The sequence below is a fragment of the Cenococcum geophilum genome, assembly GCF_001692895.1.
Source record: "Cenococcum geophilum 1.58 unplaced genomic scaffold K441scaffold_14, whole genome shotgun sequence".
NCBI classification, from domain to species: Eukaryota; Fungi; Ascomycota; class Dothideomycetes; order Gloniales; family Gloniaceae; genus Cenococcum; species Cenococcum geophilum.
In genome coordinates this window covers 1,403,006-1,416,377 of record NW_027137572.1, presented here as the reverse complement: position 1 = coordinate 1,416,377, position 13,372 = coordinate 1,403,006, and the positions used below count along the sequence as shown (strand labels likewise).

The following is a 13,372-nucleotide window of genomic DNA, read 5'->3' as shown; positions in this document are numbered from 1 at the left end:
ATAGTAGGTTAACTAAAGGGCGTTATTAAGCGTATTAAGGTTATATTATACTACTATTAGGTTAAAATATATTCTTTATATAGTATATACTAGGCGCGTAAAATAAGTAAAGAATACTAACTATATAAAATAAGTAAAGGGTACTAACTGCGTAGAATAAGTAAAGGGTACTAACTATATAGACTAAGTAAAGTATACTAATTACGCGGAACGGGTAAATACTACTAACTATATAGACTAAGTAAATACTATTAAGTGCGTAGGAAGAGTAACGTTTATCTATTATTTAAAGTAAGAAAATATATAAAATGCGTAAAGGGGGTATTATATATTAATTGCGTATTAAGTATAGAGAGAGCTTAATAGAATAAAGGTACTACTTACCTAGGTAGCTATAAATACGCAATTAGCTGCACCGCGTTATTAGATACGGTAGTATACTATACCGCGTTATTAGATGCGGTAGTATACTTATACTACGTTACTAGATACAGCAGTATACTACACTACGTTATTAGATGCGGCAGAATGCTACACCACATTATTAGATACGGCAGAATGCTGCACTATATTATTGGATGCGGCAGAATGCTACACCGCGTTATTAAATACGGCAGAATGCTATACCGCGTTATTAAATGCGGCAGTATACTTACACCGCGTTGCTGGATGCGGCAGTATACTACACTGCGTTATTAGATGCGGCAGTATGCTGCATCGCGTTATTAGATGCGGCAGTATGCTACACCGCGTTATTAGATGCGGTAGTATGCCGCACCTAAGTCGATACTATACGCTACACGTTGCAGTACGCGGATTGCGCATTTAGCCGCTAAATGCCGCCAAATGCTGCGAAAATGCTAGTAAATTTTTTCCTAACGTATTAGACGTCGCGTTTAGACACACGGAGGTCGTCTTTAGTTTCTTAACGTATATTATCCGCGAGCGCCTTATAAGCTTATAGGTCTTAAATAATATTACAATCTTAAGTAGTACGAATCTCAGCTTATATAAGCTTTAGGTAGTAGTTCTATAGAAGGCAGTAGTATTTATTAGGGTCTTATACTACTATTTTTATAAACGTCTTGGCGTCTTATTATTTAATTTTAATAGGTAGTAGCCCTTTTATTTGCTTATCCGTAGTTATATAGTTAATAAAAGATAAGATATTATTAGTGTCTATTTCCTTAAGGGTTAAGGCTAATAAATCGAATTCTCCTAGGATTAGTTAGCGTTATAAGTTTAGTATAGGTATTAGATTGTTCTTTAGGTTTAATATAATAGCTAGTAAGGAATATCGTCTTACTATTGTAGGTTCCTTAGAAGTATAAAGTGAGGTAATTTATAAATACGCTGCTTTTAGCAGCGCCTGCAGTATTATAAAGACGTAGAATTGGTTATAGGCTAAGCGTTAATAGTAAAAAGGCGCAACGTAATATTATAGAACGAGGGTAGTAGCTATAGAGCGTATATATTTAAGGAGTCTATAAAACGTTACGCGATCAATTATAAGGGTTAAGGGCATAAAGAGGTAATATACCTACGCGTAGCTAATATAAGCTATACGCAAGGTGTATATAAAAGCACGGGGCTCTCCTATGGAGGCCCCTACGGTAGGGTTCCGTAATAGCTAGACGCGTTAAATAATGCGGGTAAATAGCTACGGGCCCGCCTATGGCAGCTAATATATAAAGAAGAACTCTGGGCGTATTTTAGTGTACTTATTTATATAAACCTTATACACAAATCGTCTATTAAGGATTACTAGGGTTTTTTAAACACAACTAGTTTAGAATATATTATTAAAAAAATATATAAGTCGGACTCGTTTTAAGCAGCTTAATTGCTACTTTTAGTATATAGAACTATGGCTAGATCACGATCCTACACTATAATCTATATTTAATAAAGTTAGTAAGCTTGCTAAATACATTCGGCTTACTTATAGAAAGCTTTATAGGCCTGGCGCCCACCTTATAGTTAACAAAACGATTAAATACTTTATAGGCCGTGCCCCTAAAATTATTAATATTCCTACTAAACTAATACCTAAAGGCTTTAAAATATAGGTCTTAGCGAATAAGAGCTATATACTTAATTAGCTATAGCATGTAAGAGGTAATAAGGTAGGCCTAGTTAATTTAGATAAGACATTTACTAAAGAAGGCTTTTTAAAGACGTAGGTAGTAGTCCTTAATCTACTTACTTAGCGTAATACAGAGTTAAATAAGCCCCTTTATTCTCTAGGAAAATACGTCATTTAGCTTAATAATTTATTTATAGTATTAAGCTCTTACTTAACTTTAAGAGCTTAGAATTAGAGCTATAGGAACTATTTATATAATTAGAATAAAGTGTAAAAAGAAGGGAGAAGGGGAGGGTAATATTATAGTAAACGAATTAGTAAGTAAGAAGAAGGTTAAAGTTCCTATAGAGCAAATCGACTAGAGGCTTACCGATATTAAATTAACTTACGCAGCTTAAATACAATAGGGTATACTATATACAGCGACTTCCAAAGATAGCTAGGTTATAAAATTCGCCTAAAAGGACGCCAATATAGTGCTTTTTATAAGTACGATTAATAATAGTAAGTAGTGCTCTAAAACGCTTTTAAAATAAGGCTTAAAATAAGCTTATTTAAGCCTTATATACTAATTACATTATATATTATAGATTAATTAATAAAGGAAACCAACTAAAAACGTCCTTCCCTTACCTAAACTAGCGCCCAAATGACTCGCAAAGTCTTTAGTAATAAGGTAATTAAGGCACTCCGTATTCCTACCTTTATTTTCTACTATAATCTATATATAGGTAGCGTGGATATTGCGGATTAGCTACAGTCCTATTTTAATATTTAGAGAACACATTAAAAGACGTAGAAGCCTCTCTTTTACTTCCTACTAAATATAGTCCTTAGTAACTTCTACTTACTATCCTTCTACCGTTCTACTAATTGCTAAGCTAGTTATAATAATAGCTATAAGAAGTTTAGGAGGGACCTCCGCGACACCTTATTTAAGCGCTCAATTTAAAAGCAAAAGGCCCGTACCTAAGAATCTTCTACGCGGTACTCTACTAATAATATAGTATAGTATCCAACGGAGAATTATAAGTTAGTAAAGCTTTAGAATAAATAAAAGAGCTGCTCGGCATATATAAAGACAGGCTTAAATACTTAAGTATAGCATAAGGGGCGTAGGAAGGCTCTATCAGAGCTCTCACTAAATACCATTAGGAAGTCTCACGATAGTAAGGATTAGCAGCGCCCAGGAAGGGCGCTAAGAACTTTATATAATTGCAGTATATGCCAAATACCATTCTGCAAGAGCGATAACTATTAGCTACCTCATATCAAGCAACTCAACTCTAAGAATTAAGCCTCTATATTAATTTTATATAGCAATCAATATATATTACCAGCTTCGCATTTCTGATCACGGCGATTTAATTTAGTTGATTTGATTGGCTAGTTCTTATCGATAACCGTAGGACGCAATCCGGCGGGTTAAGGGATAGCAATTTATAGAAATTTATACGAGCAGCCTAGCAAATTGCTGCAAATTGCTGCAAATCGCCGCAAATCGCTGCAAATCGCCACAAAATTGCCAAAATTGCGACTTACGCAGGTTTTGCAGATCCCGATTTTCGCTTGCGACAACGTGCCCAAAAAAAAATTCCTGATGGAGGAGCTTAAGACTCCTCGCCACGCCAGTGCCGCGGCGACACGTGACGACCGCTTGCCTCATTCCCGACAGCTAATAACGCCTTTTTTTTTTTAACGAAAATAATCATAAGACCTAAAAATACCTAAGTAATAAATTTTATATATTCTAAAAGCCTAGGTTCTGTTATATAATTGATCAACTTTAGGAAATAATATAAAATGTTGGTGTTAAGTTATTCTAATATCCGCAACCTCCGCAACGCGCACAAACGTAGTTAGTCAGCTTGCGGACCGATTAAAAATCCGCACCAACAGAATTACGTCTGAGCTTGCTAAGGTAATCAGTTAACGTGTTTAACCACTCCCCGGCCCACACCATTCCTTGGCCCACCCCACCAGAATCACGACGCGTTTTTATATAATTGCTTAACGACACTAAAATAAATTTAATTTAAAATTTGCCTAGCAGTTGCTCTATATAGTAGGGCATCAAGTCCTATTATAACCCTAAATATGGTAGTTACTATATATTAGTGGTGCTCACTGCCGTACTAGAGCAGCCTAATTCTAATTAGCCTCCCGCTCCCTATTTTCTAACCCCTCAACTAAAGCCTAAGCCTCCTAGGCCTATAGAGCGCCTCCCTATGTAATATACCTTCAGCGGTACTGCTCCTTTTATTTTCAGCGTTGATTAGCTATATAAAGCTCTAAATTCTCCTTTACAAATATAGCAGCTAAATACATCGCTATCTAGCACCCCTTAATAATCTACTTAACTACTTAAGTGGTTAGGCTCTAAGACTGGCGCTAGAGAAGGCCTTATATAAGACTGGCCTACTACTCTAGCTAAGCTGTAATATACGGCGTTTCTAATATCCATAGAGGTGCTGCTCTACTAGCTATACCTAGCGGAGAGGGTGTTTTTATAACTATAAGCAATAATAGGACACGCTGAGGATTATAAGGCATAAGCCCTATAGCTAGAAATCCACTCTTAATATTCTAATCTAAAAATATAGATAGTCGCACCTTCATATACGTTGTAAGGAAGTCTTCTTTATTAATATAGTGGATTCCTTAGCAGGCAAGCTCTTAAACCTTACGTCCGTACACGCGCTTTAAAGGGGAGTAGTAGCCTATATTAAGCGGCTAGAGAAGGTGTAATATATATACAGGCATATAGAGCGTAATAATCTTATATTATATACAGTACTAATCAAATTTAGGCGTCGCGTGGCTATTATAGCCATTAAGAATAAGTAGGTGGTGGGCTCCCTTTATATAAGACTCTATATATCTATTAAAGTACTAAATCTATTTATATCCTAGCTCATTATTAGTTCAGCTATTATTACTTACAGCAACTACCCAGTTAGTAGGTAAAGCTTAATACTAGCCTAACTAGTAGACTTTGCCTACTAGGATAATAAAGGGCGGAATTACCTAGCTAGCAGCGTTAACTCCCTCAATTACTATTACCTATTTGCGATTACCTAGCTAAATAAGGACTGCTTAACCAACTGTATCTAAGCTTATAACAACTTTTAATATTACCGCGACACCCATTATAAATCCTATCTTATTAAAATTATAGCTATCTTCATCAAGGATGCCGTACGCCAGTTGCGTCTCCTCTACGCGCTTAAACCACACGTTAATTATAACTGGATCCTCGCATTTTGCGCGCTATGAGTGGAATTTTTGATTCTATTTCATCTGTAGCTCTAGCTGGGTGTTTATAAAGCGGCGTGCCCAGTTCTAGCTAACTAGCTAGGGGGGAGGATTCTGGCCATGTGCTGTAAGTAAAATGTCTGCTATACACCGTACATCAATAATATGGGGGGGGAATCCTTGTTGATTAAGGTCTAGGATTTATTGAATAAGCGCCTGCTCCTCAAATAGCTGTAGCTTGCGTTTCTATATATTAAACTCTTAGATTGTAGGGACGTAGTAAAAGCGGCGTCGGAGCGTTGTTCTCGGAGTATTGTATAATGCTGTAGCTTTGTGCTGGCTTAAAACTTGGTTTTTTTAAAGCGATTAAGATACAAGAAGAAGTCTACCCTGCTTTTAAGGTGATCGAAAGCGCTGCGTTGACGCCATTGTTCTGTTAAGGTATAGACGTGTCGCGATTCTGGTGGGGTAGGCCGAGGACTGGTGTGGGCCGGGGAGTGGTCAAACACGTTACCTACCTCTTGACTTTACCTCAGCGAGCTCAGACGCGATTTTTTAGCTAGCATCGGAATAACCTACGCCGTCTTCCGAATTGCAAAATCACGTCTAAGAGCCTTTGGCGAGATTTGTTAAAAACGTAAGCAAAATCCAATAAATAGAGATTATAGATATCTAATTTATTCATTTATATAACGCGCTATTATTACCAAAAGTTAATACATTATTTTTAAGGCTTAGTACTACTAGATAGTATAGATTTTATAATACGGCTATTGCCTAGCCCTAATATTAATTTCATTAAAGTTAAAAAACACGTTATTAAAAGCGTAAGCACATATTATATTTTATTAAATAGTCTACTAATATAGACAAAACTATATAGATACATAGATATCTACTACTTAAAGCTATTACAACACCTAGTAGGTGTTATAGTTAGGTCCTTCCTTAAAAATATCCTCCCTTAGCCCGGAGAGCCTCTGCTACTACCAGGGGGTAAGCTTTGGGTAGAGCCTCGTGTAGAGCCTCGTGTAGAGCCTTAGTAGACCTTCGTGCAGAGCTTCGTGCAGAGCTCCGTGCAGGCGTGCAGACGTATAGATGTGCAGACGTGCAGACGTTCGTACGGGAGATCAATTGCAGAGACGTTTGTAGAGACGATTGTATAGGCGTTCGTACGGGCGTTCGTACGGGCGTTCGTACGGGCGATTGTAGAACCTTCCTAGTATATTAGTGCTGCGTGTTAGTAGAGCTTTGGAGCTCTATATAGGGCTTCAGGCAGAGCTTCGAGCAGAGCTTCGTGCAGAGCTTCGTGCAGAGCTTCGTGCAGAGCTTTGTGCAGAGCTTCGTGCAGAGCTTCGAGCGGAGCTTCGTGCAGAGCTCCAAGTAGCTTCGAGCGGAGCTTCGAGCAGAGCTTCGAGTAGAGCTTCGAGTAGAGCTGAGCAGAGCTTCGAGTAGAGCTGAGCAGAGCTTCGAGTAGAGCTGAGCAGAGCTTCGAGTAGAGCTTCGAGCAGAGCTTCGAGTAGAGCTTTTACAGAGCTTCGTGCGGAGCTTCGTGCAGAGCTTTCGTAGAGCTTTGGTAGAGCTCCGTGCAGAGCTCCGTGCAGGTCTTCCCCTGAGCTTCGTTCCGCAGAGCTCTCGCAAAGCTCCACAGCTCTACGCAGAGGGCTGGCGGTGTGGGCGTGGGCGTAAGCGTTCAGCGTTGGTATTTACTGAGCGGCTCGGCGGTACAGAGGTAGAATTGGGGCCTCTACGGCGACGAATTCCTCTTAACGTCGCGCGCGTATAAAGAGCTAAAGATCTTATAACTTATAGAGCAGGCTTTTCTCTATAATTTGGTGTAATTTTTATGTCAACAGGTGTTATAGGAGGGTAGATTAATTTTGTTAAAGTTAATCAGGTCTTCTTATATAAACTGTGTTTAGGTTTTCCTATAAATCTCGCCAAAGTCTCTCAGACCAAGAAAACGATTGCCCTCCTAAATCAGCTTAGCGGACGGTGCGGATATTCCTATATCCGCACAATCGATTTCTTGGTCTGAGCTTCTGAGGTAACTCTTGACTCGGTACCGACTTAGTCTACTACCCCTTCCTCATGTATATATCCCTTAACCCGTCAAGGCCTTTAGCGTAAGTGGTCCGTGCGGAATATTGTTTCAGCGAAGTTAAAGGCTTCGTATTTCTGAGAACGGCTGCTTGATTCGACCGATTTGATTGGTGGGCTCTTATCGATACCGTAAGGACCAATTTTGACGGGTTAAGGGATAGCCTCATTTTCTTCAATGATCACGAGTCCGTTTGACACCCTACCTCCTCTATATATAGAGGCTCTAAAGCCTCATTTAACAAGACAGTTCTCATTCTGGATATTTCGTTTAATAGTTATGACCCCGGGCCATCCACTGCGTTGTACCCGACCCGAAGCCTTTATTGCCCAATCGTCAGCCTGCATCTAAGACGCCCACAGTGACCTCTCAACACGATATACCCGTTACCGTCACTTCGGTGATCCTTGCGAGCCCAGCCGATTGGGACGAATGGATTGAGATAACCAAATCGAAAGCAATGATCGGGGGGGCGTGGAAGTACGTCAATCCGTACACTAAAAGAGAAGACCTTCCAGTACCCGAAGAACCAACCCGTCCATCGCCATCGACTGTCAACCCTAATAAGTCGAAGTTCTCGGAGCTCGATGAAGACGAGAAGTACGAACTTGCTGTGCAGCGAGACGATTACAAGATGAACCACCGTCGATATGAGGAGCTACAGCTAGCGATTGACGGCTTACGAGTCCAAATACAAAGCACCATCTCTCGAACCTACCTCGTATACACGTTCAGATGCGATACCACCTACGACGTGCTTGCTTCGCTTAAGCAACGGGCGGCTCCATCTGACTACGCCCGAAAGCTCCAATTGACCGCCCAGTATGCAAGGCTGAGGAAGGGGCCGAAGAGCCAGGACTACGAGGCTTGGATGCAGGAATGAGGGAAAGTGTATACTGAGTGCAAGGCGTTAGATCTGCGGAGATGCCTGGTGATTGATCAGTCAAAGACTTCGTCTGCGCGGTCGAGTCTGCAACACTAAGTTCGGTCGACAAGTTTGTGGCTTACTTGATCTCTCGACATGGTTGTCAAAGACACTGGTGCGCTGGCTGGAGAGTGGAAAATTGCGGTAATGAGAATTCTACTGCTTCACTGGCACCTTCATTTGTGGCATTCTTTCATCCTATAGGGAAAGAGGTTCCGAACGCTCATAGCGATCAGCGGCTATAGTGTCTTTTTGGCCTGATGTCACTCTCAAGGATGGTGTTATAGACCAGTGGCCAAACGATTCAATTTTACCAGTTCCAAAGATATCTCATGGTGTCCCTAGATGACCCTTGCTGTCATAGGTTCTACTTCCGGCTCCAAGTCCATACCGGACTTTGAGCGTTAGCTCTAGTCGGACTTGCAAAATGACTGCGCGTTGCAGATATTGATCTCTCGGAATGTTAGTGGCGAACATGCGAGTTGAAAACTGTTCTCTTTCTACTTCTATTCGCAAACTGCTGCGCGATCAGGATGGTCTTTGTTCGTTCAGACAAGACTACTACTCGCCTTGATCCCCCTTGACATCCTTCAGGGCAATCCAGGAAGAGAGGCAGTCGGGAGAATTGACATCCGCAGTGCCAGCCGCAGGATCCGACGGCGTTATTGTTGGTTTTCACCACCATCACCTCGCCACTTCTGTCATTATGGCCAGATCTTGAATTTTCTAGAAGTCTAACAGCAAGGATGCATGCCTAGCCACAGACGGGTTCTTCGTTTCAAGTACTTCCGCTGTTCGGTGGCTTTGGAGGGATTGTAGGAGCGCAACCCAGGCTGAGTCAGGGCGTCGCGAAATTAAAAAGCTAGGCAAATAGCAGAAAGCAACGGGCTATGTGCCGTTCATCATGGTATTTAAGAGCAGTAGGCAGACACGGGAAGGCTCGCTGAGGGATGGAGGAAGCAGTTCGTAGTGTTAATTGTTTTATGTGCCGCAACCCATGGCTAAGCCGTGCCGTAGGATCGGTTGTTTGGGTTTGGAGGATCCCATCTATATCGATCCCGGCCCGCTATGTGCATCATGTGCATCATGTGCATCATGCCCGACATGAACTGGTGTTCCTGGAGGGATTCGATTTTGGTGGTGGCTGTGGAAAATTCGACTGACCGGCGCTTAAAACGTACAGAATTCACTTTTACGGAACGAGACATCATTAGAAAAGGAATAGCTTGGTTTGACTCGATTCTTCCAAAATCCAGCTGACTCGGAAAAATAAAAGAGAAGACATTTCTTTGGGAAAGGCTAGTCTGCGCAAAAGTTGAAATTCAATGATGAAAGGGCTGGTTTGAATTGAAACTACGAGTTCGAAGGGACGCTCGGACTGAGAACGGAGTAACGGAAAATTATTAGAATTTCGAGCGGGCATTTCCCCAAGGTTGTAAGCATTGTTACCAGGCCCTCATCGCAGAATTTCCGAGATTACATTTATCCCACACTGCTTCTGTCACGAGTCACACAATGGCGATACGGATTCATCAAAAATTCAAAGTGGGAAAAAAAGAATATAGTTCCCCCGGCGGTTCGGCAGGACGACGGACGATGCCACGACATTGAACCCCTTGTAACTATGGGGAAATACAATAATGCAAAGGCATTGCGGGGAGGATCGGTTGGCGAAGTTGACAGCAATATATATGACTCCAGAACATTTCCTTTATTTCTTCTTTGTGTGGAATTGCTATGGTGGGGAATATGAGGCGGATAACGTGAGAATAATGTAAGGTGAGACTTGAATTGGGTTTGTCAGTTTTCTTCCAGCGGCGCCGGTCTTACAAAACACAGTGTACCAGCAGCTGAGTAATAAAGCTGAATGCGCTGAGGGCGGCCGGCTGTGTGTATCATCGCCCATTGTTTGACTGGGCCCTTTGTTCGCTGCCTGTTGGACTTGGCCCAAAGCCCGGCCTAGGTCGGTGTGCTTTGGTGCGTTTGGTTTTGTGCCCCTGGAACTCGCAGGAGGGCTACCTGCTCCGTCCGGTTGGATTGGCGGCTCAGGAGGCGATCAGATTCCAGCCCAGAAGTGGGCGCATCGGGCGACTCCTGAAATCGAAATGCTTTTTTTCAATACACAGCAATCGACCTCCGAGCCTGCGGTCCCTTCTGCGCTATTGCTCAATTCTAGGCAAAGACTGAAGGAGGCGGCGGGCTTGGGCGGAGGGAGCGAGGATCGAAGGGTGAAGAAGCGCGGGCGCATGAGGGAGCCACTGAGGGCGCGAGGGCTTTTGCGTTATTCAAGGCTAAATTAAGAAAGCACTGACCAATCCTACACACTATTGCCTCACACTAGCCCTTCCAAGCATGCGTTACGAGCCCCCTGCCTCGCCTGCCTTGAACATAAAGACCACGTTGCCTCTCCCTAATTCTGATATTTGTCTCTGCACCCGCCCACACCATCCAGATGCAGAACCATTGCAGTCAACCACCATGGGGGCAGAACCACTTCAATCTACATTCACCGCTCTGATCACTCCAGACATAATCTTTCAACAACCCGCCTCATCTCCAACCTTCTCTACTGTCAACCCTTCCACCACCACCATCAAGATGGAGGACCTCCAGACTTTCTACCAACCATCACCCTCACCCGAGACCCCATCACTCGCTTCGACTGATTCCAAATCCGACTCAAAGCCAGCCAAGAAGCGAAAGTCATGGGGCCAGGTGCTTCCAGAACCAAAGACAAACCTTCCACCTCGTAAGCGAGCCAAGACAGAGGATGAGAAGGAGCAACGCCGCATAGAGCGCGTAAAACGCAACCGCCTCGCTGCACACAACTCTCGAGAACGAAAGCGGCAAGAGGTTGAGCAACTACAATCGGAGAAGGAGGCGTTGGAGCGAAGCATGATGGCCATGCGTGAACAGATGAACCGGATGGCCGCCGAGCTCAAAGAATTCCGTAAACGCCACCCAAACAGTCTTCCAGAGTCCAACGTCACCGTACCCATCGAAGACTACGACATCCTCCAATCAGACACTATCTGCCCTCGCCAGGCATCATTTCCCAGCCCCGAGTCCATGGACAGCATGGACACGCCCCAAGAATCCTCGAGCCAGCCATCGACACCCGCTTACAGCGAGACGGCCGCGATCGAAGCTGACCAGACACAACATCCTGCTGCGATGCTGTGTGACCTGCAGTGTCAGTCGGTTTCCCCGCGTCTCTCGACTACAAGCCCGTCATTCCAAATGTCGATGGCTTTCCTTATTCTCTTCAACCTCCAGATCTCTATGATGAGAATTCTGTCGACAACTTTTTCGACCTTAGCGAGTTCCCTGACGCCACCGAGTCTAGCCTCGTGGACGCCTCGCAGGACTTCTTCAACTCGTCGTTCATGGCGCAGGACAACATCATCAACCCGTACGGCCTCTGTGATCAAATTGGCGCGAAGCACTTCGATTTGCAGGCAGACTCAGGCGCAACAAATTTTGTTAGCGACGAGACTGGCCTCGCAGCTGAAGTTTAGCGCTGGTGCAGCACAACGGTCCAACGGGCTTGGTGGTAAGGCTGTGTTGGAACGGGATGAGTGGAGAAGGTATGTTAGGCAGCAACGACTCGGAATGTCAAGGCATCGAGGAGATCTATCATTGGAACAAGACATAAAGAGGTCGTGTGTGGCACTAAACAATTGTTTTGAAAAGCCGCATCGGAGGCGAAAGTATCATAAAGGATTTTGATGGCGTTCAAGGAGTTCTAAGGGTGGGCTGTGATGTATTTTTCTTGGAAGAACTTTTGGTCGGCCGAGGTCAAGGGAGACGTCCCGAAGACTTTTCAGTCGAACAATTCAAATCTAACAGTGACCTCCCTGGTTGGCGGGTACAAGCGATGGATAGTGTTGAGTATTCTATGTAGTGTTATTTACGAATAGGACGTCCCGTCTCAACACAAACATGCTCTCTGTTCTTTGGTGATGATTCCTATGATTCCGTATTGCTGCCTTGTTTTGACCTTGAATAATGACGTGTCAGCTTCCTGTCAAACGTTCCCGAGCAGTCGATCTCCAGTTATTTGCGTCAAGGTCCATGTATCAATTTGTCAGAAGAGAATTTTTCTTGCCGAAAATGCAAAGGAGGTGAACCTCCGAGCCGAACACCGTACGCCCAATCTTTCTACCTCGATATCTTGTCTGCATACCCTAAATAAATCCTTATTTGCTTGTTAATCCTTGAATACAATCCTCATAGTTTCTATATTAAATATGCTATGGTCACTTTGAAAACTTGAATAACGCTATAGATTTTCGTCTAATAGTTCGCAGCAGAAGAACAAAAACTATCTTAATATTAACTTACAAGAAGTCAAGGACAAAAATAAATCTTACCAACCAGAGATAGTCTCAGCTTATCCTGGATTTGTCTTGGGATCTTATCTTGAGCCAATAGCTGCATAGCAACCCAGCGTCAGCCGCAGGTAAGACGACTTCCTTTCACTGAGTTAATATTCCCAGAATATTCCCAGAAATATGGAACGATTACTCGGGGTATCGCCGCCGGAAAGCCGCCAAACCTTGTCATAATATATATTTCGACGATTGCAGAGTTCAAGATGTAGTATATTCATTTCTATCCCTTTCCATGCTGGTTTACGTCCACGCATATCGATAAGGGTTTGGCCAATCACAGGCTCTCGTTCGACTGAGAGCTTGGCGTTATACTAATGTTCGTAGGCTTGGCGCCAAGCTGTGGACGCCAGCGTGGGAAGGGATAGCTCTATGAAACGTCGGAGATGTAAGCAGACTACATTACTCACCACCAAGAAGCCTGACAGCCTGGACCGCGTGATGATTAAGAGCAGGCAATTTTCGCATCCCTCAATGCATTTTGCCTAGTGAACCCTTCAAAGGCCATGCTGTCAGACGCCAAGTGTGGCTTAGTTATGAGTCATACGGGGAGGGGGGTCCCCCCCCTACCTGTGACTCATACCTCATGTATATATAGTCTCTTTTTTTCATAA

At 43.2% G+C, this 13,372-nt stretch overlaps 1 protein-coding gene across 1 annotated transcript; it reads left to right on the top strand.

Moving 5' to 3' along the window:
- Positions 1-10,845: 10,845 nt before the first annotated feature.
- Positions 10,846-11,885, top strand: K441DRAFT_552888 (uncharacterized protein; the record flags this gene model as incomplete). Its single annotated transcript, XM_067643167.1, has 2 exons — positions 10,846-11,568; positions 11,595-11,885. The coding sequence occupies 2 exons, from the start codon at positions 10,846-10,848 to the stop codon at positions 11,883-11,885; spliced, it is 1,014 nt and encodes a 337-aa protein (XP_067505714.1).
- Between the last annotated feature and the right edge of the window lie 1,487 nt (positions 11,886-13,372).